Here is a 23,094-nt window from a genome sequence, read left to right on the forward strand (position 1 = left end):
GAGAGGGGCATCTCCCCGGTCGCGATACTTTCCCCCAGGATCCCGCGTAGTCGCTCCCCATTACGTCCTGAACATCCCGAAGAACTCCATGCTCAGCCCATCCAGTCCCGGGGTTTTGCCCTTGGACAGACTGTCAAGGGCGCCGGTCAGCTTCTGCAGTCTTATAGGGGCATCAAGCCTCCCAGCGCCCTCCGGGACGACCTGCGTTAGGTCCTCCGATAAAGCTCTGCAAGCATCCTCGCTGGACGGGTCTGGGAAGAAAAGGGCATTGTAGAAGCTTTGAATTTGGGCCCACACCTCCTCCAGATCCGAGAGGAGGGACCAATATTCGGGCAGAAGCGTAAGGAGCTTTCCAGCGATTAGAAGAAGGGGGAGTTGCAGGTCCCGTATTGTGTCCTTCTTCTCTCTGTACACCAGCCACAGGGCCGGCTCCTCATCGGGCTGACCGAGATGTGACTCCAGGTCGAGCACCTCCTTCTCCAACTCCTCGACCCTGAATCTCCGCCTCTTTGTTGACCCCCTTGCATATCCCTGACAGAAGGTACGCATGTGTGTCTTGCCCACGTGCCACCCTAGCCTCAAGGAGGGAAGCCTTTCCACTTCATTCCCCAGCCAGCCCATAAGTGACGAAATGTGCCGGAAGTGTTCGTCCTACAGCAGCAGGTCGTTAAAGTGCCAGTACGTGGATTGCGACTGAGCGTGAGACAAGGAGTGCCACCGACACCAGACAGTGGTCTGAGCACAGCATCTGCTGCACAGAAGCCATCAGGACGCGGGGCAGGTACGCCCATGAAATGTAGAGGAGGTCGATTCTGGACGCTCCTACTCCAGGCCTCACAAAGCTGAAGACGCTGGAGTCAGGATGGAGATTCTACCAGACGTCCACCAAGTCAAAGAACCCGATCAGGTTCCTTAACTTCACCACCGCACGAGAGCTGCACTGGGTACCAAGGCGGTCCTTTGTCCCGAGGGTGCAATTAAAATCTCCCCCCAGGGCAATACACTCGCCCGCAGCGATGGTGCCAAGATGAGTGGACACTTGCTCAAAGAAAGTCATCTCCTGCTGGCCAGCCTGGGGAGCGTGGACGTTTACAAAGTGAAGTACCTCGACCCACTCGTGGACTGTCAGGTGCAGCAACCGGCCTGGCACTGGTTCCTTGACCCCCATGATCTCCGGCTGAAAATGTGGGACCAACACGATAGCCTAAATGCGAGATTAGGTGACTCATGTAGACCCCCCTCGCCACTCCAGCAGCCATCGGCTTTGTCTCCTGGAGCGTGTGGGTTTCTTGCAGGAAGCACGGCGCATCATTCCCATCCCGGAGCAGCGTATCCCTGCTGCCGTCGATGATGAGATTGGCTATGGTCACCTCCATGTCAGCTGTAAAGTGCCACCTTCACCGTCACTGTTTTAAAGATCGGAGGGAGCAGAGGAGTGCGTGCCGCTCCGCTCCCTCTGGAGTCCGGCGAGGAAAGATCTCAGCCAGCGCTGCACAGTCATGTATGAATCTTTTGCCTCTTTAACTTAGGATCGGGAAGACTTAATGAGCAGTGCCATTTCCGACCATCGGTTGAGGGCTAGCTGCACTCAGTTTCGGCGACCGAGGTTAGCATGCAGAAAATCCCGGAGTTCCCCTCGAGAGATGAGGGGCGACTTGGCGTTAGGCACGAGGGAGTCCACTGCCTCATTACCGATGACCCAAATTCATCCCCGTGCCCTGCCCTGAGCAGCCGTCCTCCTCCGAGCATTCGCCTTCTGGGACTGAGTCCCCCGCCACATTGTGTGTGGCGGATGGCACGGACCCACCAACTGGCCCTGGTCTGCCTTGATCCCACCCCCTGGACCGTCAACAGACAGGCCCTCACGGGCTCTACTTGGGATATCGGGGCAGAGGGAGGTGGCGGCTCCGACCCCCACTCTTCCTGTGACACCGGGCCACTGGACAGATCCAGGAACAATTCCAGGAAAAGCTCCAGGATGGAGATGGAAGTGTCCGGCATCGTAGGTTGGGGTGGGGAAGGAGGGTCCACCACGCTACCACCGCCCAATGACCCGGGGGTCAGGGTGTGGTGTTGAGGGGCAGGAGGCGGGCGCCACCCTGTCTACACCAGGAAGGGAGGGAGGGGGGGTCATGATATTTTTCTCCCCCCCTCTCCAAGGAGTGGCACCACATACGTTGGGGGGGGGGGGGTTGCTGAGGAAACCTCCATACTCGCTTTGACCCAATGCCCTTGGCAGTCTGCTCCCGGGGTCATGACTTCCTTGATCCATGCGCTGGCTCGGGGCCGCGCGCATCACCGCTTCCCCCCTTGTTAACATGCGCTGAAGCGACGGTGGGTCCAGTACCCAACGCTGAGGCGTCAAATGGGCCCTGGATGAAAGTGGAGTGTCTGCAGGGTAAGGTACATCAGTTGCCCCCGAGCTGGAGTTCCAGGGCACGGGGTTCTCGAGGCCAACAATGTCGGGGGTGTCTGGGGCTGATCCCCACCTCGCCTTCTTATGGGCCTTGTGGATGCCCTCCTTTCTCCATGCCGGCAGCCGATGGTTGGCAAGTGCCGGCGTGGTGTCCCCTCCTGTGTTTGGGGTGGTAACGTCAGTGGAGGGGGAGTGGGCAGCAGTGCCAGCCATTGCCACGTTGGTGTCGGTGGCTGCCTTGGAGGCGGGACAATTATTTCGCCCCACCTTCTTGTAGGCATGGCGCTGCACGCCACATGCAGACCAAAATATACGGAAAGTCTCCCCTTGATGGGAGACTTTGAATCGACCCCTCTAATACCCCCTCCCGAGTGAGGCGGACAAAAGCCTGCCGCCGGAAGGAGTAGATGTGCCTGAGGGATCATCCTTTAGGCCAAGAGGGAATGGCGCCACTTCGGAACGCACCTCCATCAGTCGTTGGAGGAGGGGGAAGGAGGAGCTCCATAGGGAGGTGGGGCGGGACATTGGAGAGTATGATCCTCTCAGCTATGGCCACAAGAGGATCCACCGCCACGTAGGTCCCGCCCACCACAAACCCCTTTTCAAGGGCGAGGTGGACTGCCCTCTCGGCCCTCAGGAAAAACATGACCTTCCCCTACATACGAGAGGTGGCTACGATGGCCGAGGGATCGACGGCCCCGGTCATTGTGCGAATGACCCGCCTCTATGGTGACGGCGGAGTGAGTGTAGCACTTTCCACCCAGCTTTCAGCAACCGGAAAGGTGGCGGGGCTGCGGGACTAGTGGTGGCAGAAGAGGCCACCGCACCCGCATAAGAGACTCTGGTCGGCCCCGCCACCGGCATAGGTGAAGTGGCCATTGCCATAATATCCATCAGTACATTATGGTGCAATCACATACACACACTGATGGACATGCAGTAGGACCAACCAGCATACATAACACCGCAGCCAATCACCAGTGAGAGCACACGCACTATAAAGACAGGGGACAGGAGAGTTCCCGCTCATTCTAGCAGCAGCCAGCTCAGAGAACAGAGCTCACAGCCTGCAACACAGACGTTCACCATGTGCTGAGTGCCTCACCATAGCTAGTGATAGGAAAGGGTCCACAGTTAAGCTGGTATTGCTTATACCCACGTTTACAGTATGTTAGCATAGTTGACCAGTTAATAAAATAGCGTTACACCACTTCCAGCATTGTTGGCTTGTTTGTGAACCAGAACATCCAACACGACAGCCATCAGGGCAAGTGCCACGCCCACCCCACTGTGGGCTTTGTCGTGTTGGTGTAGATTGGAAAATAGACAGGGCGGGGTTAGGGGGAAAGCGAGGTGGAACAATAGACTCTCCCCCCAGGAAAGTATGCGATGGAACTAGGGAAGGATGGGAAGAGAGCGCGAGGCACACAGTGGGCGGAGGAGGATAGCGGGATAGGAGGGTGGGGCACTGTGGATGGATTGGTGCCCGAGGTGGGAGACTCCTGTGAAGCTGGAGAATGAGAGGATAGGTGAGCACAAACAGATCTTCAGCCCACAAAGGGGCCCAGCAAAAAATGAAGTCCGTGCTCCCACCCCAGGATTTCCACACCAATGTAAGTAGGTGCTGGTTTACGAGGTCTTCCACCCGAGTAGGGCTCAGGACAGTGTTTGAGGTCCCTCCGTACTGCCCCTCTGACAGTGCAGCACTCCCTCAATACTGACCCTCTGACAGTACAGCGCTCCCTCTGTACTGACCCTCTGGCGGTGCAGCATTCCCTCAGTACTGACCCTCCGACAGTGCAGCACTCCCTCAGTACTGACCCTCTGACAGTGCACTTTCAGTCCCAGTTAATGTGACGAACGTTTATCACACCGAAACCTCCAATAAGGAGGTTCTCTTGGTAATTCGCCTTATTTTAATTATATTATTGTTCATCCTGGTCTGCTTCCAGTTTCTACGTATTTGTTCGGGGAGAATAGGAGTTCATGAGTGAGTAAGACATTCCCCTGCTAACGAGGGGGCGGTACAGGGAACTCGATACAGGAATTGGTTTCTGTCTGCCTCCAGTATCGAGGAGCTGCTTTCGACGGAGAGAAAGAGAAAGTGGAGCAGTTTATTTACAGTGGGGCTGTGACGAGCTACCAGAGAGAGAGAGCGCGCGGCAGAGGCACACATTCACAGGATAGAGCTTTTCTCCACTGCGGACCCCATCGCGACTGGAGAAACAACTAACTCGCCTTGTCAATTACTCCGGGGATTTCAGCATGGTTACATTGCAGCTTAAACTCGCCACCATATTCCTCCATATCTGGTCAGGTAGGATTTCAACATCACCCTCAAATCGACAACATTTGAGCTGTGTTGCGACCTCCGTCACCAGCTCTTGGTGTTTGGAGTCACAATGAAGTAACTTTGACAAGTAAAGACTTTGCAAAAGGAAAATGGCTCCTGTCTGTGGAAGCCATTGTTAGGTGTGGCGTGTACAGGTGCTGTGTGTGTATTTTTCCGTTGGTGAAATTGTCTTTTATAAATTTCGGAGGTAGGGAGGGAGTTGGATTTGGAAATGGTTGTTCCTTGGCCAGTGTATGTGTGTGTTCTCCCTCCACTGCAATGCAACCCAGTCTGGAAAGGCAATGGAAATAAATCCTCTGCTCCCTGGTTAAAGGTCAGTTGCTGAGTTGAGGCTGTTTGGAGTATAAAGTTACAGAGTTGGTGGGGCTCAAATTACCCCCAGGGAAGAGACGATGGGTGTTATTTAAGAAAAACACACAACTGAAGCCATTTTAAAAGTTAACCCCTCCCCCTATTTTTAACAAACCTAAATGGGAGAAAGGTTTGGAAATAAAACGTGTGCCCTTTTATGGCCCACTCACCCCCCCCCCCCCCCCCCCTCTCCTGGGTAAAAAAATAATTCTAAAGATCGCTTTTTGTGTGGGAGAAAGGATGTTCACTCTTATTGTGTTGAACGATCTGGTTTATCTCTCTATAATCATCAGTTCACCCTCAGGATTGGAAATTTTTCGGGAGATCTGGGTTTAAACTTTCAATCGACTGAACATCGGTCAAGCTTTGTTATGTCTTTAGAATCGGGGCGTTTTAGCTTTTGATCGAGGGTACAGGATAAATTTAACGACGGTTATTACAATAGTTGAGAGGTGTTAATCGTTATTGTCACAAGTAGGTTTACATTAACACTGCAATGTTTTAGTTCTGGGTGAGTACTGGATAAATCGAATAGTTTACCATTGCTGACATTCTAACAAATCAGGCCAGGAGGCGATTGGAATGGGGGACATTGTGATGTAATTAGGAAGAACTATCTGTACTGATTGGTAACTAACAGGGTATGAATCCAATCATTGTTAAACACACTCACACTTGTTATCCGGAGATCTCACTGAGACCTCACTATTCCAGTGTTATCCTATTCAGCTTCTGGCACTCTTAAACTTGTTTTTTTCTCTTCAAATTCTGCTGCTGCGATTCTCCTTCCATTCACTCGTTACCCAATCTCATCTGTTCACAGACTCCTGTTCCATTTAAAAATTCTCACCCTGGTTTTCAAATTCATTCATGACCTCCTCTTCCTATCTTTGTCACCCCTTCCTCTTCCTATCTCGGTCACCCCCTGCCCTGACCAACCTCCCCTATCCCTGTAACCTCCAACAACCCTCCCCATCTCTGTAACTCCCTCCAGCCCTGACAACGTTCGCCTACCTCTGTAACCTCCAATAACCTTCCCTATCCCCTATTTCTGTAACCACCTCTTGCCCTGACCAACCTCCCCTTTCCCTGTTACCTCCAACAACCCCTCCAGCCCTGACCAACCCTCTCCAGCCCTGACAAACCCCCAACAACTGCCCCTGTCTCTGTAACACCGTCAAGCCCTGACCAACCTCCCCTATCTCTGTAACACCGTCAAGCCCTGACCAACCTCCCCTATCTCTGTAACCTTCAACAACCTCCCCTGTCTCTGTCACACCATCAAGCCCTGACAACCCTCCCCATCTCTGTGACCCCCTACTGCCCTGACAACCCTCCCCTGTCTCTGTAACCTCCAATAACATTCCCTATCCCCTAGCTCTGTAACCCCCTCCAGCCCTGACCAACCTCCGCTATCTCTGTAACCTCCAACAACCTCCCCTGTAACCCCCTCCAGCCCTGACAACCCTCCCCATCTCTGTAACCTCCAACAGCCTTCCTTATCTCTGTAGCCTCCTCTAGCCCTTACAGCCTACCCTACCTCCGTCGGCCCTCCCTTTTCCTGTAGCCCCCACCCAATCTCTGTTCCACTCCAATTCTAACCTCTTGAGATTCCTCCCCGATTTCCTGTGCTCCATCATTGACGCCTGTGCCTTCAGCTGGCTGGATGGGGCGATGGATGGGGGGGTGCCTAAGCTCTGGAATTTCTTCCCTAAACCTCTCCACCTCTTTCTCTCTTTCTTTCCTGCAAGATGGGTCGAACAGCTTCCTCTTTGACCAAGGTTTTCGTCACCTGTCTTAATATCTACCCTCAAAGCCTTGGTGTTAAACCTTGTGGATGTGTTAGCATTTTGCTGTGCGAAAGACACGAGGTGAATGTAGATTGCTTAAGTGATTGTAGAAGAACACACTGGCTTCTAAAAAGAAAATATATTGTTGTATATATATTATTTCTTGTGAAAAGGAGCAGGATAATGAAGAGCTGCTTCAAGAGAGGGCACAAGAGCAATGGGAAAATGGGGGAAGGGCTGGTTTAAGTGGGATCCCGTGACTTGCATTAATACAATGAAGTGTCTTCCCGGAATTGGACGATGATGTAGCCCAAGCAAATATAGTTCTCTTACCATCACATGATGCAATGATAATCGAATGATTGACTATAATCACTGCAATCAATCTCTACCCATAGTTCACAACAAGACTTTCAAAAGCAAGGCATGGAAATTCCCCAGTGATAGGGAACTTTGAGAGATATGGCTCCAAAAGTCACCTGTTCCTGTTGAACACGTTACATTTCCTGCACGTCATGTCTGAAATGACTGAGACTGGATCCCAAAATATTAGTTTCGGAAATAATCATACTTAATTTGCCCCTCCCTCCTATACCATCATAGATTTAATCAGCAAGGTGGGAAATTATATTGACTAGGAAGGAAAATTCTTGGGGAGTTGAGAAATTCCTGCCAGCATCCGCTTGTGATGAATGGTTTAGCATCTTTCTGTAAACCAGTCTGAAAGAGACACCATGACGGTGGGTTGTGTGTGTGTGAGGGGTATGCAGGACGACATTCCATGTGCATTTTTTTTCAAAGGTTAAATCATCTGCTTTTTAATGTGTTTTCAAATTTCATTGGAATAGCAGCATCTCAGGAGGTCATGTGTTTCAAGCCCCACTCCAGGGGCCAGACTAGTGTAAAATGCAGGCTGACAGTGGCAGCGCTGAAGGGGTGCAGCACTGTCACAGGTGCTGTCTCGTGAACAAGATGTTAAATTGAGGCCCCATTTTCCCCCTTGGGTGGATGGATGGATCCCACAGCCACTGTTATATATCATAGAATTTACAGTGCAGAAGGAGGCCATTCGGCCCACCGACTCTGCACCGGCTCCTGGAAGGAGCATCCCACTTAAACCCCCGCCTCCACCTATCCCCGCAAAATAGTAACCCAACCTAAGGGCAATTTATCATGGCCGATCCATCTAACCCAATCTTTGGACTGGGAGGAAACCGGAGCACCTGGAGGAAACCCACGCAGGCACAGGGAGGAATTGAAGACTCCGCACAGACAGTGACCCAAGCCAGGAATCGAACCTGGGACCCTGGAGCTGTGAAGCAACTGTGTTACCCACTGTGCTACCGTGCTGCCCCTGTTGAAAGAACACAACGCAAGAACTTGAAGTTTGAGTGGCAGTTGGCCGTTCGGCCCCTCGTACCTGCTCTGTCATTCAATAAGATTGTGGCCTCAATTCCACTTTATTGCCCGTCCCCCATAACCCTAGGCTCCCTTGACCCAAAGCCTATCTAACTTAGCCTCGAGTATCTCCAAAGATCCAGTCTCCACAGACTCACAACCCTTTGAGACAAAGAAAAATCTCATCTTTGTATTAAATAGGAGAGCCCCAATATTTAAAGATGGGCTGTGGTTAGCACTACTGCCTCACGGCACCGAGGTCACAGGTACGATCCCGTCTCTGGGTCACTGTCTGTGTGGAGTTAGCACATTCTCCCCGTGTTTGCGTGGGTTTCGCCCCCACAACCCAAAGATGTGCGGGGTAGGTGGATTGGCCAAACTAAAATTGCCTCTTAATTGGAAAAAAATGAATTGGGTAATAAATTTATTTAAATATGGGGTGTTATAGTGGGAATGTCACTTTGATTGATTAGTAATCACAGAGGTCCAGGCTAATGCTCTGGGGCATGGGTTCAATTCCCTGATCACCCAGCTGCCTTCTCAAGGGAGGTTGGGTTCAGTGAGAAATGTTGACCATTGCAGCTCCCTGTCAAGGAATAAAAGGGGGAAATAAAATAAAATTCAGCGTTCCCTAGTTCTGTACTTCTCTACAAGCAAAAGCACCTGACCAAGTCCCATTAGGATCTTTTGTATATTTCGAGCAAGAGGGCGAGTTCTCTCTAAGTCCTGTGCCCAATATTTATTGGTCAATTGATGTCACTTTAAAAAAAAAAAAAAAATGGTAACCTGGGTCATTGTCGTGTCGTTGTTTTGTGGGATCTTGCTGTGGGTGCATTGGCTGCCGGGGTTCCTGCAAAACAGCTGCGACCAAGCATACTGGAAGTACTTCGTTGACTGTGAAATGTTTATGAGATGGGGAAGATGCTGCAGAAATGCAAGTCTGTAATATAAACCCGGGAGTCCCGTTGTAAGCAGCACACGTCAGCCTCCAATCTGATGAGAGAAATGTACGTTTTGTTCTCCCAGGGAATGTTTAGTTTTTCCCCCATCAATGATGGAATTTCCCCCCTCTTTTCGTCCCCCACTGCCACTCCATATCAAGAGTTGAGAGAGGAGGGAATCCCCTGGTTACTTGACATCGTATTAATAGAGGATCCAAAAAATAAACAACTTCTTTCATCTGCTGACACTTCATACTGTGGTTGTGACTTGATTTATAAAAAAAAAATCAGACACTCGCTTATTTCTCCCATTTTGTTTGTGGTTTATTTCATAGTACGAAGTCTTACAACACTAGGTTAAAGTCCAACAGGTTTGTTTCAATGTCACTAGCTTTCGGAGCTCTGAAAGCTAGTGACATCGAAACAAACCTGTTGGACTTTAACCTGGTGTTGTAAGACTTCGTACTGTTTATTTCATAGACAAGGCTGACATTTATCATTCGACCTATACTGCTAAAGTAACAGCCAACTGGAGTAATTGTTACAATTTGTGCATAGTAAGGGAGCTTGCTGTGCACAAATTGACTGCCTCCCTTGCTATGCACAAATTGACTGACATCTCTTCTCCCCACATCCCCGCCAATTCCCACTGCTAGTCCTGTATTACGGGAGACGCTGTTCTTCAGATGTGGAAGATTTGAGATTTGAGTTGGGTAAGGAGCTCCAGGGCGCTGGAGCCAAGGCAGGTAGATGGGATTAAGATGCAAATCAAATTTGAACTGAATGATGGAGAAGACTCGAAGGGGCTGAATGGCCTCCTCCTGTTCCTGTGCGTCAGCCTCAAGGGGGATGGTTTTCAGCTGACGGCAAGAACCAAAGAACTGATGAATGATGTGTGTGTGTGTGTTTGTGCTGGGGAATGGGGAGTATCAGCTCTTACAGTATCAGTAAAAGGATTGTGATGGGTGGTCTGTTTTTGAACCCACTGAATCTAACCCAGGAAATCGCTGAGATTTAAGTCTTACACGCACCAACTCCTGGTGAAAATCCGCACCTTCCAGCGCTGATAAACTGGAGGGGCCTGAATTACACTCGAGGTGCTCACAGCAGTGAAATCAAAATGCTGATCAGAGGTGGAAAGACCTATAACACTTTGACGGCAAGAAGTCAGATGTTTATCGTTGCTTATTTGATAGTCAACTGACATTGTGGTTTTAGAAACCGCACTCTAAAATCAGCTGCAGACATTGTATAGCACCTTTCACATAAAAAAACCTGCTTCACAGGAACGATCCCAACAAAATTTAAATAAATTTAGAGTATTCAATTATTTTTTCCCAATTAAGGGGCAACTTAGCGTGACCAATCCACCTACCCTGCATATCTTTGGGTTGCTGGGGTGAGAACCACACCGATACTGGGAGAATGTGCAAACTCCACACAGACAGTGACCCCGGGCTGGGATCGAACTCGGGTTCTCTGTGCCGTAGGCAGCAGTGCCAACCTGCGCCACCGTGCCGCCCCACAAAATTTTGATCCTGAGCCACACGAGATATTAGAATAGGTGGCTGAAAGCTCAAGTCAAAGAGGTTGGTTTTAAGGAGTGTCTTAAAGGAGCAGAGAAAGAGATTTCGGGAGGAAATTCCAGAGTTGGGGGTGGGGTGGAGGGGACTGTGCAAGAGGCCATAGGAGCATGGGTCGAGCTGGGAGGTGATGCCTCCCACTAAAAAATAGCTTTCCAGCAGCAACTGTTAACTGGTTGCAAGGCTGGGACAGGGAGTAGGCCAGTTTGCCCCTCGAGCCTGTTCAATTAGTTTGTGGTTGATCGGATGGTGATGTCCAGCACGAGGGGACATAGCTTTAAATTGAGGGGAGATAGATATAGGACAGATGTCAGAGGTAGGTTCTTTACTCAGAGTAGTAAGGGCGTGGAATGCCCTGCCTGCAACAGTAGTGGACTCACCAACACTAAGGGCATTCAAATGGTCATTGGATAGACATATGGACGATAAGGGAATAGTGTAGATGGGCTTTAGAGTGGTTTCACAGGTCGGCGCAACATCGAGGGCCGAAGGGCCTGTACTGCGCTGTAATGTTCTATGTCTATGTTTAAGTGACTCGACACCATAAGTCCACATTCCTCAGTTGCCTTGCCGAACAAAAGCCTATCTCGCTCGGGACTTCAGGGTACTGGATTTGGGTTGAGAAAAGGGAGGGATGAGTGATATGTCATTGTATGTTAACAAGATTACATCTTCTACAATGCTGTATTCAATTTTGTTTATAGGACACTATTTACTTCGATTATAAGAGGGGGGGGTGGGTGGTGCAGTTGGGTCCCATTTCAAAATTTGAAGAGATGTGGCACAGTGGTTAGCACTGCTGCCTCACAGCACCAGGGACCCTGGTTCACTTCCGGCCTTGGGTGACTGTGTGGAATTTGCCCTTTCTCCCCGTGCCTGCGTGAGTTTCCTTCGGGGGGGCTCTTGGTTTCCTCCCACAGTCCACAGATTTTTATTTCTTTTTTAAATTTAAGAGTACCCAATTATTTTTTTCCAATTAAGGGGCAATTCAACTTGGTCAATTCACCTACCCTGCTCATCCTTTTGGGTTGCGGGGGTGAGACCCATGCAGACACAAGGAGAATGTACAAACTCCGCACAGATAGTGACCCAGGGCCGGGATCGAACCCAGGTCCTCAGCGCCGTAAGGCAGCAGTGCTATCACTGCCACCGTTTTGCCCACCCCACAGTCCAAAGATGTGTTGATTAGGTCGATTGGCCTTGCTAAATTGCCCCTTATTGTCGAAGGATGTGAATGTTAGGTGGGGTTTTAGGAGATGGGGCGGGGGAGTTGGCCGAGGTAGAATGCTCTTTCAGAGGGTCAGTGCAAACTCGATGGGCTGAATGGCGTCTCTGCACCGTAGCGATGGTATGGTGCGATGCCTGGCCTGTCTTCTGCTCTTATTTTCTCCATCCTCTACTGCTTCTGTGGCTCTCTCTTACTCTGCCCTCCCATGCTATGGCACCATCAAACAGTGCTGGAACCTCTGTCACCTAGCTAGGGATCAGTTTTTAAACTTTACGTGGGCTAGGACTTGAATCTGGGATCTTGCTGCTCCATTTATAACGCTGGGCCGCTCTTGGTTGTGCTCTGATGGAAGGGCAGGCCTGTGGTTAAGCCAGTGGTTCCCTTTAATGCTGCCTGACCGGAGCAGAGGTCGCCCTGCACAAACCAACATCAGTCACCTTTGTAGCAGGAAATTGGACTGATCTCGAACCACAAGAGATGTGACTTGGCCTGTGTGTTTTTTTTGTGCAGTGAGTGGTGAACTATTTTTGTGTGTGGTTGCGGGGGGGGGGGGGGGGGGGGTTTAAACTTTCACCTGCACTGCCCAGTGGCCACTGACTGTCTGAAAGTCGATTAAAATCTGTTCTCTTTTCCCCCCATCCCCCAACCAAATCAATGTCTGTGTATTGCGTATTCCCCAAAATTCGCTATGGGCACTGATCCTTCACATTAATATTTGTTGAAATGATTTACTTTTTTAAAAAAAAGTTTTTTTTTTTTTTTAAAAAGTACCCAATTATAATTTTTTCCAATTAAGGGGCAATTTAGCATGGCTAATCAACCCAATCAGCACATCTTTGGGTTGTGGGGGTGAAACCCATGCAGACATGGGGAGAATGTGCAAACTCCACACGGACAGTGACCCAGGGCCGGGATTCGAACCCGGGTCCTCAGCGCTGCAATCCCAGTGCTAACCACTGTGCCACAGGCCGTCCCTGAAATGATTTACTAATCTGCAGGTGTTCATTCGCATCATCATGTTGGCTGCAAAACTGGACAAGTAATTGGCAGCTATTGTAGATTTTTCAGTGGGGTGGTTAGCTCAGTTGGTTGTAGTGCAGAATGAGGCCAAGAATGCAAGTTCTATCCCTGTACTGGCTGCAGGAATTCAGAGATGCCCACCACCTAATCCTGCAACACACTTGATGGGGGGAGTGATGTCCGTCAAGCTACAACCACTTGTCTCCCTCAACAGAGGCAGATGCCGATGGTTCCTCGTTGATTTTGGCTAATTACGTGTGGATCTTCCTTGATTTGAGTGTTTCAAAGCCACAAGGTTCAAATGTTGGATGGCGGTGGCTGTTCTTGCACAGTTAGGGCATGGTAGCACAGTGGTTAGCACTGTTGCTTCACAGCTCCAGGGTCCCAGGTTCGATTCCCAGCTTGGGTCACTATCTATGCAAAGTCTGCACGTTCTCCCTGTGTCTGCGTGGGTTTGCTCTGAGCTCCCACAAGTCCTGAAAGATGTGCTGATGGTAATTTGGACATACTGAATTCTCCCTGTGTGTACCAGAACATTCGCTGGAACATGGTGACAAGGGGCTTTACACAATAACTTCATTGCAGTGTTAATGTAAGCCTACTTGTGACAATAAAGATTATTATTATAGTATTGTTGGCAAGGCTGACATTGCTTGTTTGCCTGTAGATAGGTGGTGGTAGGTGTTCAGTGAGTACCTTGAGCAGGTGTGTGTGTGTGTGTGTGTGTGTGTGTGTGTGTGTGTGTGTGTGTGTGTGTGTGTGTGTGTGTGTGTGTGTGTGTGTGTGTGTGTGTGTGTGTGTGTGTGTGTGTGTGTGTGTGTGTGTGTGTGTGTGTGTGTGTGTGTGTGTGTGTGTGTGTGTGTGTGTGTGTGTGTGTGTGTGTGTGTGTGTGTGTGTGTGTGTGTGTGTGTGTGTGTGTGTGTGTGTGTGTGTGTGTGTGTGTGTGTGTGTGTGTGTGTGTGTGTGTGTGTGTGTGTGTGTGTGTGTGTGTGTGTGTACAAGTTTTCTATTTTTTTTAAGAGTACCCAATTCATTTTTTTCCAATAAAGGGCCAATTTAACGTGGCAAATCCACCTACCCTGCACATCTTTGGGTTGTGGGGCGGCGAAACCCATGCAAACACTGGGAGACTGTGCAAACTCCACACGGACAGTGACCCAGAGCCGGGATCGAATCTGGGACCTCGGCGGCGTGAGGTAGCAATGCTATCCACTGCGCTGCCCCAAGAGACGCGCATCTCAGTTGTGTGTGCGCGTGCGCATCCCTGGCGCGCTCTACGTGTGCGCGCGCCTGCCTCGCGGTGTGAGAGGGCGTGTGCAGATCCCTCGCTCTGTGCACGCTCTCACTCTGTGCAAGGGTGTGAGTTTGCAGCAAGCCAGCTTGTGAAATAAGCAGGTGTGTTCCGTACTCTTTGGCCAGCCTCCCAGTTCAGATTGGTGTGATTTGTTTTCACTGGAGATTGGAAAATTGTTGGGTTACTTGTTCAAGGAATATTGGGAGCCAGTTCATGTTAAAGTAGGGCTTCAAATCAGCCGAGAAACGGTGGCGCAGTGGTCAGCATTGCTGTCTCACGGCGCCGAGGTCCCAGGTTCGATCCTGGCTCTGGGTCACTGTCCATGTGGAGTTTGCACATTCTCCCCGTTTGCATGGGTTTTGCCCCACAACACAAAGATGTGCAGGGTAGGTGGATTTGCAACACAAAAATAAAAAATCAGCCGAGTATTGGGTAGGTTCGTTGTATACTATAGGTAACTAACAACAATATAATTGTTGGGATGGTTACAGTCCGGTAACAATGTTCCTTCTGGTTTTTGGCTGTTTTTACTTTTGACACATGTGCAGGCGAGGGTATGGGTGGGAGAGATTTGCAAGGATTCGCCTGGTTTGAAAGGTTGTCAGTTTTATAAGGAGTGGGGTGAGAAACTGGAGATTTGTTGGAACACAGCAGAAAGAAATGATCTGAAGGGCGTGGCCACAGAATCGAAGTGGTGATTAAGGAGGGAAGAACTATTTCCATTGGTGGGTGACTAACAGCAGGTGAATTTAAGATAATTAAACACACTCGACATACACATTTTTATTATTCTAGACTTGCTTGTCCTAACCCTTCTCCAGCCCCTACAACTCTCCTCATCTATGGAACCGCCTCCAGCTCTTTACAATCCTCTGAGATCGCTGCGCTGCTCCTTCTTGTGCAGCTCTGATTTCCATGATATAATTGAACTTCAACCCCACATTCCTGCCTATCCCTGAAAACCCTTTGCTACTTTGTTAATCAAAAATCCATCTTGCTCTCTTTAAAAAATATTCAAAGACTCTGCTTCAACCACCTTTCGAGGGAGAAACATCCAGACTCACGACCCCAGTGAAAAGAATTATCCTCATTTCCGTCTCTCGTGAGCGACCACTTATTTTTAAAAGGTGACCATTGGCGGTCGTCAGCTACGTGGGCCAAAAGGTCTGAAATTTCCTCCCTTAACCCCCCCCCCCCCCCCCCCCGCTCTGTCTTTCTCTCTGTGTCTCTGCCTCTCTCTCTGTATCTGTCTTTCTCTGTGTCTCTGCCTCTCTCTCTGTATCTCTGCCTCTCTCTCTGTATATCTGTCTCTATCTCTCTGTGTCTCTGTCTCTCTGTCTCTGTCTCTCTCTGACTCTATTTCTCTGTGTCTCTCTCTCTCTCTCTCTCCGTCCCTCTGTGTGTCTCCGTCCCTCTGTGTGTCTCCCTCCCTCTGTGTCTCCCTCCCTCTGTGTGTCTCCCTCCCTCTGTGTGTCTCCCTCCCTCTGTGTGTCTCCCTCCGTCTCTGTGTGTCTCCCTCCGTCTCTGTGTGTCTCCCTCCGTCTCTGTGTGTCTCCCTCCGTCTCTGTGTGTCTCCCTCCGTCTCTGTGTGTCTCCCTCCGTCTCTGTGTGTCTCCCTCCGTCTCTGTGTGTCTCCCTCCGTCTCTGTGTGTCTCCCTCCGTCTCTGTGTGTCTCCCTCCGTCTCTGTGTGTCTCCCTCCGTCTCTGTGTGTCTCCCTCCGTCTCTGTGTGTCTCCCTCCGTCTCTGTGTGTCTCCCTCCGTCTCTGTGTGTCTCCCTCCGTCTCTGTGTGTCTCCCTCCGTCTCTGTGTGTCTCCCTCCGTCTCTGTGTGTCTCCCTCCGTCTCTGTGTGTCTCCCTCCGTCTCTGTGTGTCTCCCTCCGTCTCTGTGTGTCTCCCTCCGTCTCTGTGTGTCTCCCTCCGTCTCTGTGTGTCTCCCTCCGTCTCTGTGTGTCTCCCTCCGTCTCTGTGTGTCTCCCTCCGTCTCTGTGTGTCTCCCTCCGTCTCTGTGTGTCTCCCTCCGTCTCTGTGTGTCTCCCTCCGTCTCTGTGTGGCTCCCTCCGTCTCTGTGTGGCTCCCTCCGTCTCTGTGTGGCTCCCTCCGTCTCTGTGTGGCTCCCTCCGTCTCTGTGTGGCTCCCTCCGTCTCTGTGTGGCTCCCTCCGTCTCTGTGTGGCTCCCTCCGTCTCTGTGTGGCTCCCTCCGTCTCTGTGTGGCTCCCTCCGTCTCTGTGTGGCTCCCTCCGTCTCTGTGTGGCTCCCTCCGTCTCTGTGTGGCTCCCTCCGTCTCTGTGTGGCTCCCTCCGTCTCTGTGTGGCTCCCTCCGTCTCTGTGTGGCTCCCTCCGTCTCTGTGTGGCTCCCTCCGTCTCTGTGTGGCTCCCTCCGTCTCTGTGTGGCTCCCTCCGTCTCTGTGTGGCTCCCTCCGTCTCTGTGTGGCTCCCTCCGTCTCTGTGTGGCTCCCTCCGTCTCTGTGTGGCTCCCGCTCTCTCTCTCTCGCTCCGTCTCTGTGTGGCTCCCGCTCTCTCTCTCTCGCTCCGTCTCTGTGTGGCTCGCGCTCTCTCTCTCTCGCTCCGTCTCTGTGTGGCTCCCGCTCTCTCTCTCTCGCTCCGTCTCTGTGTGGCTCGCGCTCTCTCTCTCTCGCTCCGTCTCTGTGTGGCTCGCGCTCTCTCTCTCTCGCTCCGTCTCTGTGTGGCTCGCGCTCTCTCTCTCTCGCTCCGTCTCTGTGTGGCTCGCGCTCTCTCTCTCTCGCTCCGTCTCTGTGTGGCTCGCGCTCTCTCTCTCTCGCTCCGTCTCTGTGTGGCTCGCGCTCTCTCTCTCTCGCTCCGTCTCTGTGTGGCTCGCGCTCTCTCTCTCTCGCTCCGTCTCTGTGTGGCTCGCGCTCTCTCTCTCTCGCTCCGTCTCTGTGTGGCTCGCGCTCTCTCTCTCTCGCTCCGTCTCTGTGTGGCTCGCGCTCTCTCTCTCTCGCTCCGTCTCTGTGTGGCTCGCGCTCTCTCTCTCTCGCTCCGTCTCTGTGTGGCTCGCGCTCTCTCTCTCTCGCTCCGTCTCTGTGTGGCTCGCGCTCTCTCTCTCTCGCTCCGTCTCTGTGTGGCTCGCGCTCTCTCTCTCTCGCTCCGTCTCTGTGTGGCTCGCGCTCTCTCTCTCTCGCTCCGTCTGTGTGGCTCGCGCTCTCTCTCTCTCGCTCCGTCTCTGTGTGGCTCGCGCTCTCTCTCTCTCGCTCCGTCTCTGTGTGGCTCGCGCTCTCTCTCTCTCGCTCCGTCTCTGTGTGGCTCGCGCTCTCTCTCTCTCGCTCCGTCTCCCTCTATCTCTCTCGCTCTGTCTCCCTCTATCTCTCTCGCTCTGTCTCCCTCTATCTCTCTCGCTCTGTCTCCCTCTATCTCTCTCGCTCTGTCTCCCTCTATCTCCATCGCTCTGTCTCTGTGTCTCCCTCTATCTCTCTCGCTCTGTCTCCCTCTATCTCTCGCTCTGTCTCTGTGTCTCCCTCTCTCTCTCTCGCTCTGTCTCTGTGTGTCTCCCTCTCTCTCTCTCGCTCTGTCTCTGTGTGTCTCCCTCTCTCTCTCTCGCTCTGTCTCTGTGTGTCTCCCTCTCTCTCTCTCGCTCTGTCTCTGTGTGTCTCCCTCTCTCTCTCTCGCTCTGTCTCCCTCTATCTCTCGCTCTGTCTCCCTCTATCTCTCGCTCTGTCTCCCTCTATCTCTCGCTCTGTCTCCCTCTATCTCTCGCTCTGTCTCCCTCTATCTCTCGCTCTGTCTCCCTCTATCTCTCGCTCTGTCTCCCTCTATCTCTCGCTCTGTCTCCCTCTATCTCTCGCTCTGTCTCCCTCTATCTCTCGCTCTGTCTCCCTCTATCTCTCGCTCTGTCTCCCTCTATCTCTCGCTCTGTCTCCCTCTATCTCTCGCTCTGTCTCCCTCTATCTCTCGCTCTGTCTCCCTCTATCTCTCGCTCTGTCTCCCTCTATCTCTCGCTCTGTCTCCCTCTATCTCTCGCTCTGTCTCCCTCTATCTCTCGCTCTGTCTCTGTGTCTCCCTCTCTCTCTCGCTCTGTCTCTGTGTCTCCCTCTATCTCTCTCGCTCTGTCTCTGTGTCTCCCTCTATCTCTCTCGCTCTGTCTCTGTGTCTCCCTCTATCTCTCTCGCTCTGTCTCCCTCTCTCTCTCGCTCTGTCTCCCTCTCTCTCTCGCTCTGTCTCCCTCTCTCTCTCGCTCTGTCTCCCTCTCTCTCTCGCTCTGTCTCCCTCTCTCTCTCGCTCTGTCTCCCTCTCTCTCTCGCTCTGTCTCCCTCTCTCTCTCGCTCCGTCTCTGTGTGGCTCCCTCTCTCTCTCTCTCGCTCTCTCTGTGTGGCTCCCTCTCTCTCTCTCTCGCTCTCTCTGTGTGTCTCCCTCTCTCTCTCTCTCGCTCTGTCTCTGTGTGTCTCCCTCTCTCTCTCTCGCTCTGTCTCTGTGTGTCTCCCTCTCTCTCTCTCGCTCTGTCTCTGTGTGTCTCCCTCTCTCTCTCTCGCTCTGTCTCTGTGTGTCTCCCTCTCTCTCTCTCTCGCTCTGTCTCTGTGTGTCTCCCTCTCTCTCTCTCGCTCTGTCTCTGTGTGTCTCCCTCTCTCTCTCTCGCTCTGTCTCTGTGTGTCTCCCTCTCTCTCTCTCGCTCTGTCTCTGTGTGTCTCCCTCTCTCTCTCGCTCTTTCTCTGTGTGTCTCCCTCTATCTCTCTCGCTCTGTCTCTGTGTCTCCCTCTATCTCTCTCGCTCTGTCTCCCTCTATCTCTCGCTCTGTCTCTGTGTCTCCCTCTATCTCTCTCGCTCTGTCTCCCTCTATCTCTCGCTCTGTCTCCCTCTCTCTCTCGCTCTGTCTCTGTGTCTCCCTCTCTCTCTCGCTCTGTCTCTGTGTCTCCCTCTATCTCTCTCGCTCTGTCTCCCTCTATCTCTCTCGCTCTGTCTCCCTCTCTCTCTCGCTCTGTCTCTGTGTCTCCCTCTCTCTCTCGCTCTGTCTCTGTGTCTCCCTCTATCTCTCTCGCTCTGTCTCCCTCTATCTCTCTCTATCTCTCTCGCTCTGTCTCCCTCTATCTCTCTCGCTCTGTCTCTCTCTCCGAGTCTCTCCGAGTCTCTCCGAGTCTCTCCGAGTCTCTCCGAGTCTCTCCGAGTCTCTCCGAGTCTCTCCGAGTCTCTCCGAGTCTCTCCGAGTCTCTCCGAGTCTCTCTCTGTCTCTCTCTGTCTCTCTCTGTCTCTCTCTGTCTCTCTCTGTCTCTCTCTGTCTCTCTCTGTCTCTCTCTGTCTCTCTCTGTCTCTCTCTGTCTCTCTCTGTCTCTCTCCGAGTCTCTCTGTCTCTCTCTGTCTCTCTCTCCGAGTCTCTCTGTCTCTCTCTCCGAGTCTCTCTGTCTCTCTCTCCGAGTCTCTCTGTCTCTCTCTCCGAGTCTCTCTGTCTCTCTCTCCGAGTCTCTCTGTCTCTCTCTCCGAGTCTCTCTGTCTCCCTCTCTGCCTCCCTCTGCCTCTCTCTCTGTCTCCCCCTCTGCCTCTCTCTCTGTCTCCCCCTCTGCCTCTCTCTCTGTCTCCCCCTCTGCCTCTCTCTCTGTCTCCCCCTCTGCCTCTCTCTCTGTCTCCCCCTCTGCCTCTCTCTCTGTCTCCCCCTCTGCCTCTCTCTCTGTCTCCCCCTCTGCCTCTCTCTCTGTCTCCCCCTCTGCCTCTCTCTCTGTCTCCCCCTCTGCCTCTCTCTCTGTCTCCCCCTCTGCCTCTCTCTCTGTCTCCCCCTCTGCCTCTCTCTCTGTCTCCCCCTCTGCCTCTCTCTCTGTCTCCCCCTCTGCCTCTCTCTCTGTCTCCCCCTCTGCCTCTCTCTCTGTCTCCCCCTCTGCCTCTCTCTCTGTCTCCCCCTCTGCCTCTCTCTCTGTCTCCCCCTCTGCCTCGCTCTCTGTCTCCCCCTCTGCCTCGCTCTCTGTCTCCCCCTCTGCCTCGCTCTCTGTCTCCCCCTCTGCCTCGCTCTCTGTCTCTGCGCCTCTCTCTTAGATTTTTAAGGAGTATCTTAAAAAGGAATCTCTTTGTCCAAGCTTTTGGCTGCGCCCCATATCTCCTTCTGTGCCTGGGTGTCAGATTTCTGTATGATGATCATGCCTGTGTCGTGCATTACTAAAGACACTGTAAAAGCCAGCCCGTGAGAAGGTCCGGGTGCCTCACAACTTGCCCCTGGCAAGTTGGGGGGCGAGTTGGCTGGAATCTTGTGATGTCCTGCATTCCTGGGAAAATGCCGGTCTTCAATCATGTCGTCACTGTTTTTGAATTTGAGAGAGTGAATCATCTCGAGTTCCTCCCCAACCCCCACTCTAGTTTCTGGTAAGCAAAGATGAGGAAAGAATGAGAACAGGGAGGAGTGCCTTTGCACTGATTTCAATAGCCCTTTTGCCTTTTATTGTTAGGAGTTTAGAGTGAGCTGAATGGGAGGATTCTTGAATTTATTTGTATGAGGGGTTGGCGGTCTCACAAGGATTTATGATTTTATAACAACAAATTTATGATTTTATAACAACAAAAAATACAAATACAAACAAAAACATAATTCAGTACAGAACCCTACCTAAACTAAACTAAACTAACTCTTTCCCCCCCCTGCTGTTGGTGGTCTCACTGAACATGTGAAATGCTGACAGGTTGCAAGAATATTGTCTCTCCTCTTAGTCTGCCCCCCCACCCTGCCAACCTTGATGAGAGAGCCTAGAACTCAGCACGGGGGGGGGTGGGGGGGGGGAGGAAAGAGAGGTGGTTACAGCCTCAGGATATAGGGGCGATCATTTTTGACTTGGCCCCAGTGAGCTGAAGATATTAATAATTATTTAGGCAGGCTGGGTGCTTTGGGGTGTATCATAAAAGAATTATAGTGCCGGGGAGGAAGGTGGAGATCATGGTGGAGGCGTGAGAGGGGACTCTGGAATTCAGGACTAATATCCGACTCTTCCCCGGCTCTCACTTAGGGTACTTCTCGGGCATCCAGCACACTGCACAGGGTGATGTGGCAGCTTTTCCCAGAGTGCCTCACCCCTCCCTTCTCCTAACCTCCGGTTCATGACTGCTCCAGACATTCTCGACTCTGAATAGAAACATAGAAGATCGGTGCAGGGAGTAGGCCTTTTAGCCCTTCGAGCCTGTATCACCATTTAATATGATCATGGCTGATCAAGCAAATTCAGTATCCCACTCCCGCTTTCTCCCCAAACCCCTTGATCCCTTTAGCTGCAAGAGCACGTTCTGCTCCCTCTTGAATATATCCAACGAACTGGCCCAACAGCTTTCTGTGGTAGAGAATTAGAAATGGATATTAGTGATAAGAAATGCCTTCTGGTGCAAGAGGAAGAAATTTCTTCTTGAGTGAAATGCTGGATGGAAACCATTTTTGTGGCTTGTGACTGAGATGTTTAACTTCCTGGGCTGGATTTTCCCATTCGGCGCCGAAATGCCGTTGCGTTTCACGGCGGTGTGAACGGGCCGCTGGGAGTACCCAGCATGGTGCTGGAGCAGTTCACGCCGCTCCAGCCTCCCATCCTGCCGCGAACTGTGCGCCGCGGGATCCGCGCATGCGCAGTGGCTCCGACGCCAACCCGCGCATGCGCGGTGGCCTCCCTCAACGAGCCGGCCCCGAAGCAAAATGGCGCAGGAGTTCAGGGGCTGGCACGGACGAAAATAGGCCCGGGGAGCGAGAGGCCGGCCCGCTGATAAGTGGGCCCTGATCGCGGGCCAGGCCCCATCAGAGGGGCCCCCCCCCCCCACACACACACGCCGTCCTCCGACCCTGCGCGCAGAGTTCCCGCCGGCTGCGACCAGGTGTGGTTGGCGGCGGCGGGACTCAGCCTTTTTAGAGCGGCCGCTCAGCCCATCCCGGGCCGAGAATCGGTGGGCCCGGCCACGTATAGTGGCCCCCCACGCCAAACACGCTGCCGCCTCTGGCGTTGAACGCGTGCTGGCATCGGGTGGCGTGGCCCGGTTGCGGGATTCTCCAGCCTGGGCTGGGACAATCCCGCCCCCTGTTCTTCCTCCTAATGCTGCTCACTGAGTAACACTGCCAGTCGTCCCATGTTAGATTTGCCATACTCATAATGCTGGGAAAGTGGGTGCTGCTCTAGTGATTAGAACCTGTATCCAGGGTGGCACTGAGGTGCTGGGTTTGATCCTGGCCCCAGGTCACTGTCCGTGTGGAGTTTGCACATTCTCCCATGTCTGCGTGGGCCTCACCCCCACAACCCAATGATGTGCAGGGTAGGTGGATTGGCTACACTAAATTGCCCCTTCATTGGAAACAATTTTAAAATTGTAGCCAAATATGACGTTATGGGTAACATACTCCCTCCCTTCTCTTTCTGTGCTTTTTCACTCTCCGTCTCTTGCCTCCAACTCGGAAATTCCAAGGGTTTGAGCCCATGATTCAAGCTGGCACTCCGTATTGAGGAGGTAGCCACATGGTACAGCAACTGAATGCTGAGTGGGCACCAGGCAACCTGGAGGCTTGGTGTCGAAAGGGTGGCATGCGACTGATCAGCCATTAAACCGAGGTCTCCAGCCACCACCTCCAATAAATGTCATAGATTGAAGATTGACAAAAAAGCTCAGGAGTACTTCTCATTGTTCTGGTGGAGGCATATCTCCTACCATCACTAAACTGGCTGATCTTATCATTGTGGTGCTGTCTTTCCGACATCATAAAGGTGAATATGGCTTAATGCACTTTGCGCCATCTCTCACTCTCTGGCCTTGGGGCATGCTTCTTTCT

At 52.0% G+C, this 23,094-nt stretch overlaps 1 protein-coding gene across 2 annotated transcripts in view; it reads left to right on the plus strand.

The window, feature by feature from the left end:
- The first annotated feature begins 4,438 nt into the window (after positions 1-4,438).
- LOC140386560 (nectin-2-like) overlaps positions 4,439-23,094 on the plus strand; it is a 128,403-nt gene continuing 109,747 nt past the window's right edge. For both annotated transcript variants that reach the window (XM_072468983.1, XM_072468982.1), the window contains exon 1: positions 4,439-4,733. In XM_072468983.1, coding sequence (XP_072325084.1) covers positions 4,682-4,733 — 52 coding nt within the window. In that variant the 5' untranslated portion in view covers positions 4,439-4,681. The remainder of the gene's footprint in view (positions 4,734-23,094) is intronic.

Source organism: Scyliorhinus torazame, chromosome 12 (assembly GCF_047496885.1).
Source record: "Scyliorhinus torazame isolate Kashiwa2021f chromosome 12, sScyTor2.1, whole genome shotgun sequence".
NCBI lineage: Eukaryota > Metazoa > Chordata > Chondrichthyes > Carcharhiniformes > Scyliorhinidae > Scyliorhinus > Scyliorhinus torazame.